The 23,829-nt window shown below is 41.7% G+C and overlaps 1 protein-coding gene across 3 annotated transcripts in view; it reads right to left on the reverse strand.

Moving 5' to 3' along the window:
• The window catches only part of LOC101745381 (potassium voltage-gated channel protein Shal), a 72,411-nt gene that overhangs the window by 12,835 nt on the left and 35,747 nt on the right, over nucleotides 1-23,829 (reverse strand). For 2 of the 3 annotated variants that reach the window (XM_038020953.2, XM_012690771.4), the window contains exons 2-3: nucleotides 2,861-3,023; nucleotides 1,508-1,696 (exon numbers count right to left, since the gene is read on the reverse strand). In XM_038020953.2, coding sequence (XP_037876881.1) covers nucleotides 1,508-1,696; nucleotides 2,861-3,023 — 352 coding nt within the window. Of the gene's footprint in view, nucleotides 1-908; nucleotides 1,037-1,507; nucleotides 1,697-2,860; nucleotides 3,024-23,829 lie in introns of all 3 variants that reach the window. The other variant, XM_021348304.3, reaches the window with a different exon arrangement.

The raw sequence follows: 23,829 nt of genomic DNA on the forward strand, positions 1-23,829 counted from the left end.
AATAAAGAATCACAAATGAGTAGACGGTTCATTAGGTTTCTTTCAGTGAGCTCGTGAGGTACCCAAATATCGAGCTTTTTTGTGTACCCAGTTTTTTCAAATGCGCCAAAACTATTTTGTGGCCAACTCCCAGTTCTTCAGCTACGTCGTATTACCGATGTGTCAATCTTGCTCCAATTTTTCAAAAATGGCATCCATTTTAAACGCTTAAACCAAAGTGCTACTCTCACAGACACTGCACTAGGTCCATAAACATCGCAAATTTTTTTCGCGGCTTGCGTTGCATTTTTACCTTTTTTGTATTAAAATTTTAAAATGTATCGAATTTCTTCATTACATTCCCTCATCTTGACAGTACGAAAAATAAATAAAAATCACACATTTTCCTAATTTGAATTTGGAATTATCTTTTTTAAAATTTAAACTTTTAATGATACCAAAACCAACCAGATACAAATAGTATAGCCAAAGAGATTTTATTACAAGTTCATACATACTATAATGCGAAAAGACTTTTTCCTCAACCTATTATGAACTTCCTGAATAATGTATTTTAATTAGAAATTAAAGTTTATTCCACGAATAATAAAGTGTGCTCATTTTTCATTGATGTCTCAGTAGAAGAACATGAGCGGTCGGACCTGGATGCGGTCCCCGCAGTACTAACAGCAATCAGGTCGTGAGGGTCTACCACTTATGCCAAATAAAATAAAATGAAAGGGCGATGTGAGTATATTACGTTCTTTTTGTCAACTGTGAGTCCATACCTCGAGCTAGTGCTGTTGAGTCTCTAGCGAGATGGCTGCGACTCCACAAGGCTCCTAACAATTGTATTAAGTCACTCTCTCCCCTTGTTTAACAAATTATAAAACCAATGTGAGCTTCTGACCTCGCGACCTGAACCCAACCTTTTGATCTTTGAACTCCAACTTCATACGTCTAAGAGCGGCTGGAGGTGGCTGGCTCGCGCGTCATACTCGTGGGGTGTAGGGCTCCGGGTCACGTGGTCAGGCTTGCTTGAGACCTTTACTTTCATCTAATGACAATGCAGGCTCTATCAATCATGGTTATATGCCTAGGCTAAGACCTAACCGGTTTTTGCCTGTACTCTGTACTCTCTGGTAACTGGTCGTATTACTGTTCGCTCCTTGTGAGAAGAAATTGGGGCCCAAGCTTCTAGTAGCTGATAAAGAAATTATATGCAACTAAAAGTCGGAAAATTAGGGAGCTTCATGTGAAAAAATCTTTAGTTTACTTTCTAGTAATGACGTTCAGAGTGGCTGACCATATTTTGTAAGTATACCTATCAAAGCGCACAGTACAGGGTAGTCGAGGCTTACTTTATAATAAACTAAATATGAGTAGCAGGTAGCAGTCAGCAAGTGGCAGTGAACTATAAGATAATAGAAGCAGGTTAATGAATATTTTCAATAATTCAGAGTTTGTTGACTTAAGGAATTGGGGTTCAAACCATACGTTACAAATTCAATCAATGAATTCATCTCACCGTAGTCCTCTCCAAGCATCGCAAAAGATGGTGATGTTGCAATTCGAAAATATCCTCATCCCTGCCGGCATCATCAAGCTCCACGCCTGACTCCTGGGCTGCAAGACGAGCTTCGGCAGCTTTCTTCTTGGACACGAAGGCAGCGCCTGAAGATGCCTTGGCAATGCGGATGCGGGCAAGACGGGCTTTCTGAAAGTTCAAATGCGAGGTTTTATTAAATTTAAACTTTACAGGACACGGTATTTGGTGGTGGCATCGGCGAACTGCTGGGTGACATTTAAAACTGAGTGAATCATCTTGAAGCTGTCTGAATCGCATTTGTACCTGATTCATGCTTAGATCATCAAGCCCATTCATACATGGTATGGTACAATCGTAAACGTACTCTTCTGTGTTTACATACGCGTCAGTCACCGCTAATCTACAATGATTGAACTAGTGTCGATGTGGTTAAGTTAATTTATAATACATACAATAGATTTGTGTAGAAATTAGGGGCAAATTAGTAGTAGCAGTAGCTACAGGTGGCCATGATCGCATACCTGGTGCTCCTAATGAATGAACAAAGAGCGTTTGATCAGCGTTTGATCTGTTAACCCTGTTTTGAGTTTAGTGACATTCACGGTTCATAAGTACTGGTATCCAGAGTTGGTAGGGCGTCTTGTGAGCCTACACGGGCAGGTACCACCAGCCTATCTATTTCTGTCGTGAAGCAGTAATAGATTTCGGTTTGAATTGTAAAATTTAGATTTAGAACTTATGTGTTAAGGTGGGTAGCGGCATTTAACGTTGTTGACATCTATGAGCTCCAGTAATCATTTAAAATCTCATAGACCGTGAGCTAGTCCATCAACATAAGCAATAAGTATAAATAAATATATGAATCAATACTGTTACATTATTAAAATACTAGCATTTGCCCGCGACTTCGTTCGAGTAGAATAGTTCACAAATAATGCTTAATTTTAGAACAAATTTCGTTAGCATAAAAAATATTATAGTGAGCCAACCTTAACTTAAAGACATAATTATTATTATGCTGTCGCGGATTTTTTTTGGATCTTCTAAAGAGGAACAATTCTGTCATACATTATTTTAGCGAAACTTTAACCGTTTCTGCAGCGCACGCAGCGGAAGCTCTCAAAAGAGAAAAAACCCGATTTTGAAACATTATTTATTGGTGCTCCACCTGTATTGATCTTAGCGAGATGTTATATAGTCTATAGCCTTCCTCGATAAATGGGCTATCTAACACTTCAAATCGGACCAGTAGTTCCTGAGATTAGCGCGTTATAACAAACAAACTCTTCAGCTTTATAATATTAAGTATAGATTAAAACATTTAACACTTACTCGTTGTGCCTTTCTTTTATCAGCGCGTTGGTTTTGGTGATAGATCCTGGAGAAGTTGGAGACGATAACCGGTACCGGTAGAGCAATGACCAGCACTCCGGACAGCGAGCATACTCCACCCACGATCTTGCCCGCGATGGTGCCCGGGACCATGTCGCCGTAACTGTAAAAAAGGCGGGAATATATGTAAAGAAGCCACTGGAACTCTCGTGATGGCCACCGTCTCCCTCCGATAAGACGACAATTTTCTGACAATAAATCGGACACGCTCGTGTCAGCAGCCGTACCTATAGAGACTTAACTGATGTCTGTTGTGAACTAGTCTGACCACAACGTTTCAATCTCACTAGCGGTATATACTATTATGTAGAGTCTACACGTTTTTGTTGACGCGGCTGGCACGCCACCTGCCTTACATTGATGATACTATTTTGTAAGCTTTTTTGTGAAGAAAGTTTTACTGGTGGCCCAGAGGCCTTTCTAGTTTCACCAGGATAGGTGGGCGAGCACAGGCTCAATCAAGAGGGATGAGATTTGCTAACAGCTGGACGAGCGCCCCCGGTGGAAAACTAAATTAATTTTGTAAAGCTCTACAAGAAACTAACTGAACTGCTTCAAATACTCGCAAGTACACAACACACAGGCAGACAAACATGCTACAAATAATTACTTTTAATTAATTCATGAGTAGTTCAGACCTAACACCGGGTTTGGTTTTTTTTTACAAAATTCACTTTGACATAACTTTGTGCGTGATATTCTTGTGATCTCCCTTGCTACTGGCAGAAGAGCGAAGTTATATAAATTGTTCAATCTTGTTAATATAGTGTATTTTCATGTTTAAATGTGTAATAATAACAGTAGTTTATAAATTCATTAGGATCTGTAAAAGCGCACAAATGTGGGAAAATGAAGCAAAGCCACCGGACGTAGCTTCTCGAGTTCTTCCAAAATGTCCATTGAAAAAGTCTTAGTAAGAAGTCGTCGTGGCCTAAGGATTAGACGTCCAGTGCATTCGTGTTGAGTGATGCACCGGTGTTCGAATCCCGTAGGTGGGTACCAATTTTTCTAATGAAATACGTACTCAACAGATGTTCACGATTGACTTCCACGGCGAAAGAATAATAACATATACTATACTAATCTATACTAATATTATAAAGCTGAAGAGTTTGGTTTGTTTGTTTGAACGCGCTAATCTCTGGAGCTACTGGTCCGATTTAAAAAAATATTTCAGTGTTAGATAGCCCATTTATTGAGGAAGGCTATATAACATCACGCTAAGACGAATACAAACGGAGCATCAATAAAGAATGTTTCAAAATCAGGTTTTTTTTCCTTTTTGAGAGCTTCCGCTGTGTGCCCTGCGGAAACGGTTAAAGTTTCGCTAAAATAATGTATGACAGAATTGTTCCCCTTTAAAAGATCTAAAAAAAAGTCCGCGACCGCGTATGTCTATATGTTAAGGTTAACTCACTATAACGTTTTTTATGCTAACCAAATTTGTTCTAAAATAAAGCATTATTTCGGAAGGTGTTTTTATAAAGATGATATTAATAATCCCTATCCGAATAAATACGTTATTCACAGCATTGAAACACCCAAATCACTTCAAGATAGGCTTTGACATTTTAGATTTTTGTGGATTTCTCCAAGATTCCATCATTAGATCTTTAATGATTACAGGATCATTCGTGACCATTCGTGACCCTTTCGAACAAAAAACGAAAAAAGAATTATCAGAATCGGTTCAAGGATTTTCGAGAAATCGGTGAACATACATAGAAAAAAATTATAGTCGAATTGATAACTTCCTCTTTTGAAGTCAGTTAAAAAGCATAATTTTGGTACCTTAAATAGCTCTTTAACATTCTATTATTAAAAAATATTTTCACTTTCTACATAAAAAAGAGACGGGTAAAATTTAGCGTTATGCCAAAGTAACTATACCACGCGTACGAAGTCGCGGGCAAAAGCTAGTAAACAAATAAATGACTGTGTTTTTAATAATAGAATTTAAATAAAAAAAATAAAAAAAATTAATTGAGTTCACAATGTATCGCCAGCCATACATAAATTACGATTCAAATGGCCAGTATTGTAAAACGGAGACTTATTATAATTATTGTAGACTAGCGGCCCGCTCCGGCTCCGCTCGAGTTTTTAACCAAAGTTTCAACGATATTTGACATTGTTTTGGTTTTTTTACATAAAAAAACACTTATTGCGGCAGAACTATAATAGTTAAATATGCTGTCGAGATAATTTTTGTAAATAATAATGTGTTCTACAAAGTCATAGTACATTATTTTATTCTATCATCAATAGTATTCGCAGGGCACGCGATGTAAATAATATTTTAGGTAATTTTTTTACACCTTGTATTACATTATTGGAGTTTTAGTAAGGATCCCTAATTTTTTCAAAAAAGTTTATATATCCTATGTTATTCGGCAATAGTGTAGCTATCAAACAGTCAAAGAATTTTTCAAATCGGTTCAGTAGTTTCGGAGCCTATTCAATACAAACAAACAAACAAATCTTTCCTCTTTATAATATTATTATAGTATAGACAAACTTTGATTATTACGTAAACAAAAGCACAGAGGACCATTCTCGAAGCCTGTACAGAGTAAAGCTACAGTTCTTACGTCGAGAGAACACGATATGAATTAACAGCAGGCTCCTATTACTAATGAATGTACATGATAATAGATACGTACATTTTCTTCACAGGCCAGATAGCTCATTAGAACAGGAAGCTCGTGCGTAATTACGTCGAGCGTGTAACAATCGCTGGACTTGAAGATTTATCGTTTACGAAATAAAGGTTAAAATGGTTTATACGGTCGGACGCAGTCGCTGTGTTTTTTTTTTGTAGTTTATTTGCTTAAAGGTTTTTTATTGAGCAACTAAACTCAGTTTTCACAGATAATACAGCAATTTCCGACAGCAATAACCCTGTTTTGAAATTGGTTCATAATCGATATGCTTTAAAAGCTCAAGTGTATCAGTCAAGTGCCGTGACGTAAATAGTGCTTTATTTGAATATAATAAAATATTATTTACGATTTCTCTCGAAGCGCGCACGTCACAGTTCCGATATACAAGGAGCACATATTCGCGTTATGTAAATGATTGAAGCTTTTTGTTCAGAGTGTTCACTTATGATGTTAATGAAACTATCTCTGTCCTCCTGCTAGTTTCTCGTCTTCTTTTCATACCTAAGCTGATAGCCTTGAGAGGCTATGTCAGCGTAACCGGGCGAATAGGTGAGCTCACTGACCCTAGCAAGAGTAGTGCTTCGTAGAATCTACCACCAGATCGGAAAGGCGCCCACTGAGAAGATCCGGCGAGAAACTCAGTGGGCTGTGTCTATGGGTTAATTTACTAGTCGAGTCCTTCGTCGCAAGCAACGAGTTCGGCGAGGACAGTAACCGGGTAGTTCTTGGAGAGAGCCAGCGGCGTCACTTATGTAAGTTTATGACGGTAAGTGACGCCGGTACACAATACAACCGAGCCTTCGAGCTCCCGACCTTGGCTGGTGGCATTCATGTTATCGATGGCCACGAGACCTTGTAATTACTAAATCCCGAGGCCTATTCTGGAGAGGCGTCGTGCTGCGGTGTGCTACGGAGGCAGTACGAACTAGTACGATAGAAAATCTATACTAATATATAAATCTACAGTGGTTTTTACGGATGTTCCGTTATAACTACTGAACCATGGATCCGATTGACTTGAAACTTGGTATCCATGTAGAAAATACATGTACTTAATGGATAGGCTAATACTTATATGATTGTTGGACTCCCTACATCAGTTGCGGGGGCGTTCATGATGAGAATTTTTGTGGGAGTGAGAAATAATAATGTTAATTTTAAATGCCCAGCTAAGTGGACGGGTACAGCTAGTATTATTATAACAACGCACGAAACAATACAAATGATTCTCGAATGTTCTATCATAATATAAACACACAATAAATTTACGCGAACATTGTTTTCAATCCGGTTTCGTTTCCGCTCCCGCTCCGTCGACAGTTAGATACATATTATTATGTAGGTATGTATGTATGTACGTATGTAGTACATGCAAACGGGATGGAGAACATTTTATTGTACCAACTTAACCTAACTTGCACTAACTGCTAATTATATACAATAGAGTATTAACTACAAGCTAATCCTGGCGTAAACTGTATAAGCAAATGATATTGTATGATTTAAATACATTTATTGAATAATAGTGGTATCTGTCAATTGATCGAAATTCGAGGATAAGCCTCAACATTTATTTTATATTAATTTCATACATGTACATCCATATTTACTGGAGGAAGAAAATATTGTTGGTCCGCACGACCCGTCTTTCTGACATAGTTCTACCAGCTATTACAGCCTATTTCTTTCGCGAAGCAGTCATGCGTTCTGATTTGAAGGATAAGACAGCCGGCTATACAATACAATTGAAGCCACTTCAGAACCGGGAGACGCCAAGTTGATCAGCTATAATGGAAAAGGAAACTTGTAAGAAGTTCTCGCTTATAGACTTTTTGAATTATGAAAAACTATTGCCAAACTATTTATCGATGGCACTGAATCTCGACAATATCTAGTTAAGAGCAAACAAATAAAAAGTACGTGCATACAAAGTACACATGTCAGAAGTGAAACTTTTTTGGCGAACTAATTTATAAGTCTTGCTTATATTTATACAAATCTAAAACTTTAGATTTCCGAGACTCAGAGGAAGGGAAAAAGGAAAAGTCTGTCAAATGTCAATCTCAAACCTCAGTGTTGATAGTCACATTATGTTTAGATTTCTAAATTGTAAATGACTCATATTTTGCCAATTGAATTGACTAATTTAATTTCATACTATTTGATTAATGTTCCAAATTCTTTTCATTTCATTTCAATTCCTATTAACATTTTTCACAAAAAAAATATAAAATATTAGGCTGTATGGTATGATACATTTGCCTTTCCAGTTGGAAAAATACAACAACTACTACTAATGACATTTGACAAGTACTTAATTTCAATAGTAGTTTGATGTTCCGTTGCATACCTGCGTGACGTTCTGTAAAAATTTTACCCCCATGCGCTTAAAGAAGTTTCACTTCAAAAATGGAAAGACAGTAAGATGAGAAAATTGAACTTAACTGCTTTGTTTATTCTTTGTGAATAAAAGAAATATTGTATTTTTAAAAGTCGACATCAAACAGAAACCGATAAACAAACAGAGAATGACTTCATTTAACTGTTTAATGTTTACCCATTAACGTGTTTACTAGCTGACCCGTCCAACTCCGTACCGGCTAACAGTCAATGAATGTCGTGTTACAGATTACCTGAACTACATATCACTTTGCCATTAAGGCAACACAATCCAAGAGTATTGTTGCATAATATATTTTCCATAGTTTATCTATACTAATATTATAAAGAGGAAAGATTTGTTTGTTTGTTTGTTTCGAATAGGCTCCGAAACTACTGGACCGATTTGAAAAATTCTTTTTCCATTAGAAGCCTACATTGTCCCTGATGAACATAGGCTACTTTTTTTAATTTTTTTTTTTGGTTTCATGTGTGTTTTAATGTTTCCGAAGCGAAGCGAGGGCGGGTCGCTAGTACGATATAAAATTCTGAAAGTACCCATAAATATTTGACAACAAATATATCTGACAATCCTTTTTCATTACTAACATTATTCTATATTTTTAATATCTAAATTACGCCACTATCCCAATATTGTAGATACATTTTGTCGATTCAAAACTTGTATTGAAATACGTTCTTTAATTGGAGGGGAGAGTGTACCGTATCAGCGGGAAAATGATCTTTCTTTCATTTTATTATTTTCGTAAATATTCCAATGTATTTAATAGTTATTCTGCTATTTGGGAGAGAAACAAATACAACAAATAGAAAATCATGAAAAACGGTCCAGCCCTTCTTGAGTTATAAGTGTTCGAACAAACCAGACTTTATTTTTAAATTAAGTTAAAGAAATAAACACGTTAATATGTTCATATAGACAAGATAAGACACGTCTGTAGATTAATATAGACATAGGCTTCCTGCCCACATATTTGTGAGAGAAAAAAGAAGAACATAGTCAACATTGAAAGAGTGCAGAAAAAATGTCTCAGGATATTAGCTTACCGCTTGAAGCCAGGTCGAAATAATCTTAATCATGAACATAGACTAGCCCAATTCAAAATTGAATCTTTATCTCTTCGTCGTAAATACTTTGATTTAGTCTATTTGTACAAAATTATACATTATATAATAAATTCAAGTGACTTAATTTCGCAAATATCTTTGAATACCAGATATACTGCGCGTAGATCGCATTGCACTAATCTTTTTGCACTTGAAGTTCACAAAAATAACATCTCATACTGTAATCCCAGTGTTAGAATGGCACGACAATATAATGAGTTGGCAAATGGCAACACAGATCTTGATATATTTGAGAATATTTTTTATAAATATTGTAAATTAATTAGACATATTCTCAAATAATTAATATTGTCCATTTAATGTAACATTAGATTTAATTTAATCAGATAGTAACTTACACACGTGTGTGAGTGTGCGCGCGTGCGGTTGTGTGTGTGTGTATTTAGGCATCGCTTCAGTTGTATTTTTTTTTCTGTATGCATCTATTTTTATTGCAATCCAGATTGTTATGTTAAACATTTAAACTTATAATTTCTATGGTTGTAATCTGTTTTGTGCATCAATAAAAAGAAGAAGAAAAAACAACATTGAAAGCACATAGTCCTTGAAATTTTAGTTTATAACAATCTTGTTATCTGAATGCTTGAAATGGGTTTGCAGCAAGAGTTGGTTGAGCGGCGGCACCGGTCCGGGCAGACTCACGCGTACGTTTGTTTACTTCGTTACAGAGACATGTCGCAATGAAACAGTTGTACAATGCTCTGTGACCGCGCCGTCTCCGTCACACACACACACACACACACACACACAGTAACCTATAAACAAACGTAACGTACCTATTTCTCTTGGCGTTTCCACAAAATACGAGATTCTAAAACATTGTAGTGATGTAGCCGCGAGACTGTGTCGATGTGCATAATATTGTACAATGTTTCCGAAACGACGCCGTGCCGTCTCTCTTCTCTTTTATATTTTAAGTACATAATAATATTTCTCATATTCTTTTATTTAGCAGCTCACGTTATTACAGGTAACACTGCACTGGATCTAACCGCTTTGGTGTGGTGTCGATAGTTTTGATGTTAAAAAAGCTAATGAATATGATTAGAACGCTTTTGTATGCAAGAGATACTTTTTGTTTGAGATTCCGGTCACCGTCCTCGTCGAACCCGTCGCTTGCGACGAAGGGCTCGACGAGCGAATTAACCCATAGACACAGCCCACTGAGTTTCTCGCCGGATCTTCTCAGTGGGTCGCGTTTCCGATCCGGTGGTAGATTCTGCGAAGCACTGCTCTTGCTAGGGTCAATGTTAGCAACACTCCGGTTTTAGCCCCGTGAGCTCACCTATACACGTTAGGGTGAAGCTGAAATAGCCTCTAATGGCTATCAGGATAGGTAGAAAAAAAAATTAAGTTAGTACTCACTTACTTAAAAACTAACTTAAAAAAAACTTACTTTTTTGTGTTCATTGTTCAACACAAAAAAGTAAGTTTTTTTTTATTGCTTAGCAGGGTGGACGAGCTCACAGCCCACCTGGTGTTAAATGGTTACTAGAGCCCATATACATCTACAACGTAAATGGCGCCGCCCACCTTGAGATATAAGTTCTAAGGTCTCACTTTAGTTACAACTCTGTACTGGCATTTACATTGCAGATCTATGGGCTCTGGTAACCACTTAACACTAGGTGGGGAAAGAACTTGGCCACCGATATAAAGTAATAAAAGAAATTGGCACTTGATTTTTTGTACTCTTTCTTCTTGTGGGTATCCAGTATAAAAGGCAACTAAGGGATTCACCGGAGAATGAACATCTGCATTCTCCGAGTGCTGTGTCGGAATATTATGATCATTGACCGGCATTTCGAGTATCTACCGATTTGAAATGCAGGGCAGCAGAAAACCGTTACAATCGAGACTTCGAATTCATGTCTTAGGGTGAGTGGGGGCATTCACGTGGTATGGCGTGTGCATGGGTTTCGGTAACCAATTAATACCAAGTGAGTAGTGACCTAGGTTGCTCATCTATAGTAAAAAAAGAGAGGACACTTTATCGACACGGTCGCATCCCCACACTGACTCGTAGCTGTAACTAATGTAGCCACTTTGTTTGTTTTGACTCTGTCGGCCAAATATTGTCTTAGTTGTTTGTTTGAACTATTTTGTAGCTACGGTTTGTTCCGCCATCGGCGATTACTACATTTTAACTGATGTTTTTCTGGGACACGGTGAGAAAGAAATAAACATTTGATAATGCACCTAACAGCATTAACAAGAGCATTAACGTTTTAGCAATGAGCATATACTACGTGTAGTGGTATTTGATCTCAAATAGCTGGATTAGGATACCTATGTAGGAGGTGAAGTCACAAACTGGGGCACGCCAGGGAGCGGTGGCCGTCCACATATCGTTGGAACGTATCGATTCAACTGGCAGGGTATACATTTATGAACCCTTGCTTGCACATTCTGAAGTCGTCGTGGCCTAAACGTCGTGCATTCGTGTTGAGCAATGCACCGGTGTTCGAATCCCAGGCGCGTACCAATTTTTCCAATGAAATACGAATTTAACAAATGCTCACGATTGACTTCACGATGAAAGAATAACATCGTGTAATAAAAATCAAACCCGTAAAATTATACATAATTTGCGTAATTACTGGTGGTAGGACCTCTTGTGAGTCCGCGCGGGTAGGTACTTTAGGGTGCTTAAACGATAACAGTTCGAGCGGGTGATATTGCTCGGTTGACCGACGGTCCGAACGTTGTTGTTCGGAGCTTGTATATATGCGAACTTATCTTGAAATTGTCGTAAGCGAGATTCAGACATCTGTCAAATATCTTGTGTTCTGTGATGCCTACCGCCACAGGTACCACCACCCTGCCTATTTCTGCCGTGAAGCAGTAATGCGTTTCGGTTTGAAGGGTGGGACAGCCGTTGTAACTATACTGAGACCTTAGAACTTATATCTCAAGGTGGGTGGCGCATTTACGTTGTAGATGTCTAGGGGCTCCAGTAACCACTTAACACCAGGTGGGCTGTGAGCTCGTTTACCCACCCAAAACATTCAACGATAAGATGCAGTAATTTAAAACAAAATAAGTAATTTAGCAAAAGCATCTTTCCGAAACAGATTGTGTTGATCGGACCGTGGTTCTAGCTGCAAGCCGAATTACTTTATTAATGATTTCGTGTGAATCGGTGTGGATACGTCTGTTTGTCTCTTCCCTTATTGAGCTAACTGTCCAACTGTAGTATTTTTGGATGTCCGTTCAGATGTACCTATTATATAATAAGAAGCGCTCATTGTACGTGTTGTTTGCGGGCTGAGGAACTGAAAAAAGTGTAATAATAAAAACGACCCAAAATAACTTTTTATGGTAATTTTTGAGGCATTTCACGATCAGGTAGGAAATTAAACTTTTTTCTATCGATTCAGCTTGCAGTCAATTTTGAGATTATGTAAAGGAATGTTTTATACTATTATAATAAATAATAATGAAATAGGGATATGTTTTTTTCAGTAATATTCCAGATATTAATCTGCAATAGGTACCAATTTTAACATTTTAAGATTCGTTTAATTATGTTGTACTGACTGTTTATTTCTTATTAAATCATTACTTAATACCAACACAAAAAAGATATAGCTAAAGGAACTCCATCCCAAGCGTCTGTCTATGAGACATCTCTCCCTTCTCTTATTACCTTTTGGAACAAAACTATTTGTATCAAATTCGTGTACCTACACATAGCGTGTATTTAAAATAGTAACAATGAATAAATTAAGCATCGAAATCGGAATGTTTTACAACAGTTCGATCGATTCCGTCTTACATTACGTAGGGACGGGAGATTCCGCCGAAGTCATAAACTAGAATGTTCGCAGAATGGCTGTCGCGGAGTGATAAAGATTGTTATCCGAGACTTATTGATTATGATATTTTAGTGCCAATGTTTACGTACATTATTTAGTTTGAAGTCGGCGTAACTGAGAAGTCAATATCAAAATACGTGCTTATGGACGTCTTCAGTCTTCAGCGGTCAAAAAAAAAAAAGACAATCGATTTTTTTATTCTTGCTTAGATGGGTGGACGAGCTCACAGCACACCTGGTGTTAAGTGGTTACTGGAACCCATAGACATCTACAACGTAAACGTGCCACCCACCTTGAGATATAAGTTCTAAGGTTGAGACCTTCATATTGGATTCCGATAGAGGCACCCGTCACGCGCGGACGTGCTCATCGACCACTCGATCGCCCGGCCTTTGTTCGCCCGGCTTTTGTTAGCCCGGCCATTGTTCGCGCGGCCTGTGTTCGTGGTACATCTGCCGACCAAGTGTTTTTTCCTGGAAGTTTTTATTTGTTTGGTTTCCTTTTGTTATTTCTGTGTTCGTGGTACATCTGCCGACAAACTGTCTTCCTGGAAGTGTTTAATTGTTTTGTTTCTTTTTGTTATTTCCGTTTTGTTGTGATTTTTCTTTGTCCTGCAGTAATTTATTTATTTATTTATTTATTTATTTATTTATTTAATACAAGGAGAACCAACAGCCAACTAACAAAGTATAATAATATAACAAATAATAGAAACAAAAAGCCAATTAAAGGTTCTCACCAATATAAACAAATTAAAAACACTAGAGAAACAAAAGCATAGAAACAAAAAAAAATTAAAAACATTCAGCAAGCAAGAAACAACATAAGGAATGGAGGAAAACACCAGACTAATTTAAATGTACACTTATGTATAATCGTGCCGCATCGCCACCTGTGTTCAATAGAACCGCTCAGGTCCGAGAAGTTGGGGCCTCGCCGCAAGGCGAGTGTTTTCTAAGACCCAGGGTAGCCCCACCTGGGCACGTAGACATCATGGACGCTGTATTTGCGGAATTTCTCCGGCTTCGCTACCCAAAGCTCACTTCCGAGTTTCAGGCCTTCAAGGCCGATCACACTGCGAGCCCTCTCGTGGACTCCACCGAGCTCGCTGCTCCTGCGTCGCCTGTACCTGCGTGCAAAGCTTCTGCATCGAGCACCGCAGCCTCCGTCGTGCCTGCCGTTCCCGCGTCGCCTATACTGGCGAGTAAAACTGCTGCGTCGTCCGCCGTGGTCACCGTTCCAGCAGCGCGATCATCCGCGGCCTCCGTCGCGCCGTCCAAAACACCTACTCGTAGGTCACCTGCGCCCGCCTCCTCGTCCTCCGACTCTGACTCGGAGATGGAGGTCGACCTCGCTCCCGCCTCATCGACGGATGGATTCACCCTGGTGCAAAAGGGTAAGAAGCGTGCCGCGGAGTCTCGAGCTCCCGCGGCCGCTAAAATTAGCAAAGCCGCGAACGCGTCGCGCCCCCGCCCTCAGACTCCCGTTGCGCCTCCAGCCCGTGCCACTCCGTCGCCGCGTCCGGTGGCACAAAATAAAGTCCAGACCCCTCCCCCGGTAATCCTTCAAGAGAAGGCAGCTTGGGAACGAGTTTCCCTGGCCCTTAAGGCCAAAAATATCAATTTCACGAATGCCCGTAACCTCGCGAACGGCATTCAAATTAAGGTTCGAACATCCGACGACCATAGGGCCCTCTCTTCTTACCTCCGTAAGGAGCGTATAAGTTTCCACACATATACGCTCCAGGAGGAGCGCGAACTCCGTGCCGTTATACGTGGCATCCCTAAAGAGTTGGATGCCGAGCTCGTCAAGGCCGACCTTCTCGAAAAAGGCCTACCGGTTAACTCCGTACACCGCATGCACACAGGCCGCGGAAGGGAGCCATATAATATGGTTCTCGTCGCCCTCCAGCCTACCCCCGAGGGTAAGCAAATATTCAACATCCGAACGGTCTGTAGCCTTTCCGGAATCGCAGTCGAAACCCCACACAAGAAAGGCACACCTAGCCAGTGCCATAACTGCCAATTATACGGGCATTCTTCCCGTAACTGTCACGCGCGCCCCCGATGCGTCAAGTGCTTAGGCGATCACGCCACGGCCCTCTGCACTCGCGATCAAAAAACCGCGACGGAACCGCCTAGCTGCGTCCTGTGTCGAACACAGGGTCACCCCGCAAATTACCGCGGATGCCCCCGAGCCCCGAAAATAAATCGCCGCGTCGCCCGCCAAAACCGCCTCCGAGCTTCCGGCCCAGACATCAAAGCCTCGGCACCCTCTGTGTCGCAGGCTAAGCCAGCGTTCGTTCCGGCGCCGGTGCCCAGTGTCTCGGCCTGGGCGAAACCGCTGCCGTACATGAACACGGCTACAACTCCCTCCTCCGCGATTCGTCCCGCCCCCGCGACTCGTCCTTCTCCCGCGACTTGCCCTCCGACCGCGTCCGACAATCTCGCTTTAGCGATCGACTTCTTTCAGTCGATCAACTTTGAGCGCGTTAACGCTTTGGGCGACGCCATTCGCTCTGCCTCCACTGCACAACACTTTATCGCCGTTGTGCAAGAATACGCCGACGTATACGCGTCATTAAATACGTACGTCCTCCCCTCACTCCGCCGGTAATTAATGGCGTATATAAGTAGAATAAAGCCCCTATCCGTAACGATAGGATTTTTTAACGCTTACGGTCTCGCAAATCAGCGTGATCAGGTTTCTGACTTTTTGCGTGACCATCAAATTGATATCTTTTTAGTGCAGGAGACCCTACTTAAGCCCGCGCGCCGTGACCCTAAAATCGCGAACTATAACATGGTCAGGAACGACAGGCTCTCTGCTCGTGGTGGTGGTACCGTCATTTACTATAGAAGAGCCCTGCATTGCGTCCCACTCGATCCTCCCGCGCTCGCTAATATCGAAGCATCAGTGTGCCGAATCTCACTGACGGGACACGCGCCGATCGTTATCGCGTCCGTTTATCTTCCACCGGATAAGATCGTTCTAAGCAGTGATATCGAGGCGCTGCTCGGCATGGGGAGCTCTGTCATTCTGGCGGGCGACCTAAATTGTAAACACATCAGGTGGAACTCACACACCACAACCCCGAATGGCAGGCGGCTTGACGCGTTAGTCGATAATCTCGCCTTCGATATCGTCGCTCCGCTAATCCCGACTCACTACCCGCTAAATATCGCGCATCGCCCGGATATACTCGACATAGCGTTATTAAAAAACGTAACTCTGCGCTTACACTCGATCGAAGTAGTTTCAGAGTTAGATTCAGACCACCGTCCCGTCGTTATGAAGCTCGGTCGCGCTCCCGATTCCGTTCCCGTCACGAGGACTGTGGTGGATTGGCACACGCTGGGCATCAGCCTGGCTGAATCTGATCCACCATCGCTACCGTTTAGCCCGGACTCTACCCCGTCTCCTCAGGATACCGCTGAAGCCATAGACATCTTAACGTCACACATCACCTCGACATTAGATAGGTCATCGAAACAAGTTGTAGCGGAGGACTTCCTTCACCGCTTCAAATTGTCCGACGATATTAGGGAACTCCTTAGAGCTAAGAACGCCTCGATACGCGCCTACGACAGGTATCCTACCGCGGAAAATCGTATTCGAATGCGTGCCCTACAACGCGACGTAAAGTCTCGCATCGCCGAAGTCCGAGATGCCAGATGGTCTGATTTCTTAGAAGGACTCGCGCCCTCCCAAAGGTCTTACTACCGCTTAGCTCGTACTCTCAAATCGGATACGGTAGTAACTATGCCCCCCCTCGTAGGCCCCTCAGGCCGACTCACGGCGTTCGATGATGACGAAAAAGCAGAGCTGCTGGCCGATACATTGCAAACCCAGTGTACGCCCAGCACTCAATCCGTGGACCCTGTTCATGTAGAATTAGTAGACAGTGAGGTAGAACGCAGAGCCTCCTTGCCACCCTCTGATGCGTTACCACCCGTCACCCCGATGGAAGTTAAAGACTTGATCAAAGACCTACGTCCTCGCAAGGCTCCCGGTTCCGACGGTATATCCAATCGCGTTATTAAACTTCTACCCGTCCAACTCATCGTGATGTTGGCATCTATTTTCAATGCCGCTATGGCGAACTGTATCTTTCCCGCGGTGTGGAAAGAAGCGGACGTTATCGGCATACATAAACCCGGTAAACCAAAAAATCATCCGACGAGCTACCGCCCGATCAGCCTCCTCATGTCTCTAGGCAAACTGTATGAGCGTCTGCTCTACAAACGCCTCAGAGACTTCGTCTCATCCAAGGGCATTCTCATCGATGAACAATTCGGATTCCGTACAAATCACTCATGCGTTCAACAGGTGCACCGCCTCACGGAGCACATTCTTGTGGGGCTTAATCGACCAAAACCGTTATACACGGGAGCTCTCTTCTTCGACGTCGCAAAAGCGTTCGACAAAGTCTGGCACAACGGTTTGATTTTCAAACTATTCAACATGGGTGTGCCGGATAGTCTCGTGCTCATCATACGGGACTTCTTGTCGAACCGCTCTTTTCGATATCGAGTCGAGGGAACCCGCTCCTCCCCACGACCTCTCACAGCTGGAGTCCCGCAAGGCTCTGTCCTCTCACCCCTCCTATTTAGCTTATTCGTTAACGATATTCCCCGGTCGCCGCCGACCCATTTAGCTTTATTCGCCGACGACACGACTGTTTACTATTCCAGTAGAAACAAGTCCCTAATCGCGAAGAAGCTTCAGAGCGCAGCCCTAGCCCTAGGACAGTGGTTCCGAAAATGGCGCATAGACATCAACCCAGCGAAAAGTACTGCGGTGCTATTTCAGAGGGGAAGCTCCACACGGATTTCCTCCCGTATTAGGAGGAGGAATCTCACACCCCCGATTACTCTCTTTAGTCAATCCATACCCTGGGCCAGGAAGGTCAAGTACCTGGGCGTTACCCTGGATGCATCGATGACATTCCGCCCGCATATAAAATCAGTCCGTGACCGTGCCGCGTTTATTCTCGGTAGACTCTACCCCATGATTTGTAAGCGGAGTAAAATGTCCCTTCGGAACAAGGTGACACTTTACAAAACTTGCATAAGGCCCGTCATGACTTACGCGAGTGTGGTGTTCGCTCACGCGGCCCGCACGCATATAGACACCCTTCAATCTCTACAATCCCGCTTTTGCAGGTTAGCCGTCGGAGCTCCGTGGTTCGTGAGGAACGTTGACCTACACGACGACCTGGGCCTCGAATCTATACAGAAATACATGAAGTCAGCGTCGGAACGGTACTTCGATAAGGCTATGCGTCATGATAATCGCCTTATCGTAGCCGCCGCTGACTACTCCCCGAATCCTGATCATGCAGGAGCCAGTCACCGTCGACGCCCTAGACACGTCCTTACGGATCCATCAGATCCAATAACCTTCGCACTAGACGCCTTCAGCTCTGGGAGCAGGCTTAGGGACCTCGGTAACCGTACTCGTCGAACTCGACAAAGAGTTCGCCGTGCAACCTAACCCATGAATCAGCCCGCTGAGTTTCTCGCCGGATCTTCTCAGCGGGTCGCGATTCCGATCCGGTAGTAGATTCATTCGCGAAGCAGCTACTCTTGAGTTGTTAGGTCTCCTTCGGAGGCGCTCGGGTAGCTGTTAGCAAATCCCACCCCTCCTGGCTGAGCCTTTGCTCGCCCACCTGTCCTGGTGAAACTGGAAAGGCCTCCGGGCCACCAGTAATCCTTCAATCACAAAAAAAAAAAAAAAAAAAACCTTCATATTGAAGTATAGTTACAACAGCTGCCCCACCCTTCAAGCCGAAACGCATTACTGCTTCACGGCAGAAATAGGCAGGGTAGTGGTACCTACCCGCATGGACTCACAAGAGGTCCTACCACCAGTAAGCTGGACAATACTATGGAGAATTCCAGCTCATCTCTCGCGGAGAGCGCTAACGTTTTGATGTCCACAGGCCGCAATAGAGGCTCATCACTAGACGTGCTGTAAAATCGGTTACAATTAGTAATTTACTTGTACCATGTTAAAAAGTAACCGATTACCAAAATTAACTAATTCTTTGAGACATTTAGAAAGTCCTAACTGTTTTGTGATTCTGTGATTTTCAACTCATAAGGAAACTACTATTCCTTTATATAATTATATATGAACAGAAGTCAGAATCAAAAGTTATATAAACTTTGTCTGCTATATTCGGCATAGTTCGGGTTCGTTCGGGAGAGTTCGGAATCCAATGACGTCAGAACATCAAGCAACGCAACTGCGACAGCCCCTATATGAAAATACCGCAGGTGCAGTCAGTGTGGCCAGATGTATTACAATAAATTTATGGCCTGTAGGGGTTTTTTTAAGTTTGACACTTGTGTGAAATTGAAATTATATTAAGGTTACTACGGGTGTTTTTGACTTTTTATGGAACTAAAATTACATAATTTAAAATTAAATTGTTGACTGTCGAAATATAAACAAATTCTAAATCTAAGAGTAGTATTATTGCTGGATGATTAATATCTTAGGTATTGAAATTTAGGCGCCCTCCAAGTTCGCATGGTTTGGGACTATCGCCTAACTGGTTGTACCATATTTGCTTACACAAAGTCAATACCACCATCTCCATCATTATGTATAACGGTTATTGCACCTCTGCTGTAAAGAGCGACTGCCTCCTACCATTTATAAAAAACGTTTCAGTAAATTGAAGGATATTTCTAATTCGCTGTATTACTTTGGAACACTCAAAAGTAAGTTAGTTGTTTTGATCCGGTGTAGCCCGGTAAATGACGTCACTCTGATCCGATGCAACCATGGCGACAGTCGGTCGCGACGTCATTCCAGGTACGACACGCGTCGAAAAGCAATAATTTTGTTTATCGCATTCTGAAAATGCGGTCTTAAAGCATAAAAGAGAAAATTGAATTTTGGTTAGTACGACATAACACCTAACAATTTTACGAATTGTAAATGTATTAAAGTATATCTAGCTAGTAAATTTGCTGGTTCTCCATATTCAGTTACGGAGCGGGGACCTGGACACTGAAAAAGGTCGACAGAGACCGCATAGACGCCTGCGAAATGTGGTGCTGGATGAAATTGCTGCAGATTCCATGGACTGTCTTTAGCACCAAATGTGTCGATACTAAAGGAGTTTAATGTTAAAACTAGACTCTCCACAATATGACGCAGTCTCACGAGATGGTCGGACCAATTTCGGTCTTGTCTGGACATCAAGCTCTACGATGCCCTCCACGAAGCCAAGGTTCGCAGTATATGGAGAACAATCGTACAAGAGAGATTGATGCAGCGAGGGAGTCACGACCCTCAGTAATGAGGAGAACGACGCAAGGAGGAGCTAGTAAATAAGCTACTAAGTACTACTAAGTAGTATTATTATTAGTGAAGCTACTAGTTAGCTAAGTAGTAATTTTAAATTTAAGTACAGTTCGTAAAATTTTTAGGTGTTATGTCGTACTAATCAAATTTTCTCTTTTATGCTTTATGACTGCATTTTCAGAATAAATTACAAAAATATTTTAAACGAAATTTACTTTTAAAATTCACCAACACGATGAATTTGAATTTTTTTACTGTAGCCTAAAATTCTAAACAGGACCACAATAAAAAAATACTTATTTACTTTTTTATACTAGCTTGCTATTAAAACGTTCCTTTTAGTCTTGAGACCATGTATTGTAGCAAAAACAATTTCTCTTTTATATTTTTTATTTCAGAGCTGACAACACTGAACTCATTCATTATGCTTTCATCAGATACCATACGTCACATTTATATACCGAGATAACTGCTGTACGTGCTGCATTCGATATTATTTTAGTCTCGTCTGTCGTACGGGATAACGAACGGTGTCTTGGAGAAGGTTTGTCTGATAACATTTATATGTATTTTAAAAAAGAGGCAAGTGGAGATTGAAAAAGGCTAGTAAGCTCTTACATGTAATAATTTGTAAAATAAATATTCCACCACGACTTTTTTACCTATTGCCTTTTGTAGGCAGACGTGCCTAGGGCCCACCAGGTCGTAAGTCAGCGACGCCATGCAACGTCAGCAATTCCAGGGACAAACCGCTGCCTACCGCCGAGTAATCTCCGCAGGCCTTGTTTGAAGAAGGACATGTTACAGCACTTGGAAACTACCATTGAGGACAGTTCATTCCAAAGCCGGATAACACGTGACAGAAAAGTACTCGGCAATTCATGCATTGGTGCATTCAGTGCAATGGTGGTGCATAGGTAGTAGGGTGAAATAACTACTTACTGGTGGTAGGACCTCTTGTGAGTCCGCGCGGATAGGTACCACCACCCTGCTTATTTCTGCCGTGAAGCAGTAATGTGTTTCGGTTTGAAAGGTGGGGCAGCCGTTGTAATTATACTTGAGACCTTAGAACTTATATCTCAAGGTGGGTGACGCAATTACGTTGCAGATGTCTATGGGCTTCAGTAACCACTTAATACCAGGTGGGCTATGAGCTCGTACACACATCTAAGCAATAAAACAAAAAAATATATATAGTAAAAATATCTTCCACGGAGCTTGCAGCTTGCGAGGTTGCTAAAATGAAATTGCTGGATAGACCGTCACTCCGTAGGTTATTGTTTGGAACTTCTATATGCAAATTTATCTTAGAAATGTCTAGCAAAATTCTGGCGTCTGTCAAATATATCGTGCTCTATGATAGCTATCCGCTATAGTTTCACCAACAAAATGATTACTAATTCAGAACATCGGTGAATTGACAAGAAGGTACATGATGAACGTCATCTCAAATTTAGTTCGGTAAATAAACGACACTTAGTTGTATAAATGAACGATATGGACCATGGCCTTCCTTGCACAAACATTACCAAATTACTCAGCAATGGTTCATACATCAAATGTCACACTAAACAAAGATAACTAGGTTCGTGCGCTACTTATTGTGTTCCAAATGACACTTGCTTGGGTTACAGCTTTTGCTGTTTGTATTAAAAAAAAATTTAATAACAGACTAGTCGGCTGGTCTGCCTTGGGCATGCGATTGGAAGTCAAGGGTGCAACAAAAAGGAAGGATAGACGAGATCTGGGCAATTTCGCAATGGAAACCATCAAAGCCTTTGGAGACACAAGCGATATCGGAGAGCCGTGACCGGTGGTAGGGCGTCTTGTGAGTCCGCACAGGCAGATACCACCACCTTACCTACTTCTACCGTGGAGCAGTATCGTGCAGTATATGAAGCGTGGTTACCGAAGTACATGGACATCACGACATGAATACTGCCCCCGTACCTTAAGACATAAGGTCGAATTCTCAGATACATATACTGTAAAAAATTGAGAGCATAAAACTCTTCACTGGTGGTAGGACCTCTTGTGAGTCCGCACGGGTAGGTACCACAGCTCCACCTATGTCTGCCGTGAAGCAGTAATGCGTTTCGGTTTGAAGGGTGGGACAGCCGTTGTAACTATACCTACTTTTTTTTTTTTTTTTTTTTATTGCGTTGATGGTTGGACGAGCTCACAGCCCACCTGGTGTTAAGTGGTTACTGGAGCCCATAGACATCTACAACGTAAATGCGCCACCCACCTCGAGATATAAGTTCTAAGGTCTCAGTATAGTTACAACGGCTACCCCCACCCTTCGAACCGAAACGCATTACTGCTTCACGGCGGAAATAGGCGGAGTGGTGGTACCTACCCGTGCGGACTCCCAAGAGGTCCTACCACCAGTGATTACGCAAATTATAATTTTTGCGGGTTTGATTTTTATTACACGATGTTATTCCTTCACCGTGGAAGTCAATCGTGAACATTTGTTGAGTACGTATTTCATTAGAAAAATTGGTACCCGCCTGCGGGATTCGAACACCGGTGCATCGCAACATACGAATGCACCGGACGTCTTATCCTTTAGGCCACGACGACATCAAAACTTGAGACCTTAGAACTTATAACTCAAGGTGGGTGGCGCATTTACGCTGTAGATGTCTATGAGGTCCGTTAACCACTCAACACCAGGTGGGCCGTGAGCTCGTCCACCCAACTAAGCAATAAAAAAAACTCATATTTCAAGGTAGGTGACGGCATTTACTTTGTAGATGTCTATGGGCTCTGGTAACCATTTCACACCAGGTGGGCCGTGAGCTCGTCCATGCATCTAACCAATCAAAAAAATTTGTATTGTTTGTCCTCTTTCGGACCGAAATTATCTATCGTTTTTGTGGTCGAAATATGCTGGGTGGTACGTCGTATATCGACCTTTTCTGACATATTCTTCGATGTGATGGTTCCTATGAAAGACTAATGGTTGGTCAGAACTAGAGCTAGCCAGACGTCACCTATGCGGTGAACAAATAAGACTGAAGCTGAGCATCCGATCAACTTTAATGTATCTGCCGCAGCAGATATCAGTGAGGCCTTGAAGAGGTTACTTCGTTGTAATCCAACGACATTAAGCTTAACTTGTCGGCCGCAGACTTGAGCTTGATCCGTCAGTGTACTGAAGAAGTCTAATGCAAAAACTCCACAATACGGCTATACCTAATCTAAATTATGTTAAATACGAGAACCATGGGCTCGCCGATCTAATAAAATAGACAAATCTAAGCCAGCCCTAAATCTAGGGCGCGGTCCGGAAATGACTGTCCGATTGACGAGGCTCTGCCCCGCTGACACGCGGAGATGAATGAACCACAAATGTAACGTGACGTGTGAATTATTCATGAGCTCATTCTGCAAGCTCATGCTTTTTGTCCTTTTCAATTCGGTTCTATAATATTAGATATATTAGACTGTGTAATCTTACTCTTTATTTGACAATAAAAGGAGCTATTCCGTTTTTTTTTTCATTTACTTTATAATTTGGGACTTTTTGGCGGGAACGCGAGGAGTGACGTTGTGTGATTTGTTTTATTTTGTT

This window comes from Bombyx mori, chromosome 27 (genome assembly GCF_030269925.1).
Source record: "Bombyx mori chromosome 27, ASM3026992v2".
Classification (NCBI taxonomy): domain Eukaryota; kingdom Metazoa; phylum Arthropoda; class Insecta; order Lepidoptera; family Bombycidae; genus Bombyx; species Bombyx mori.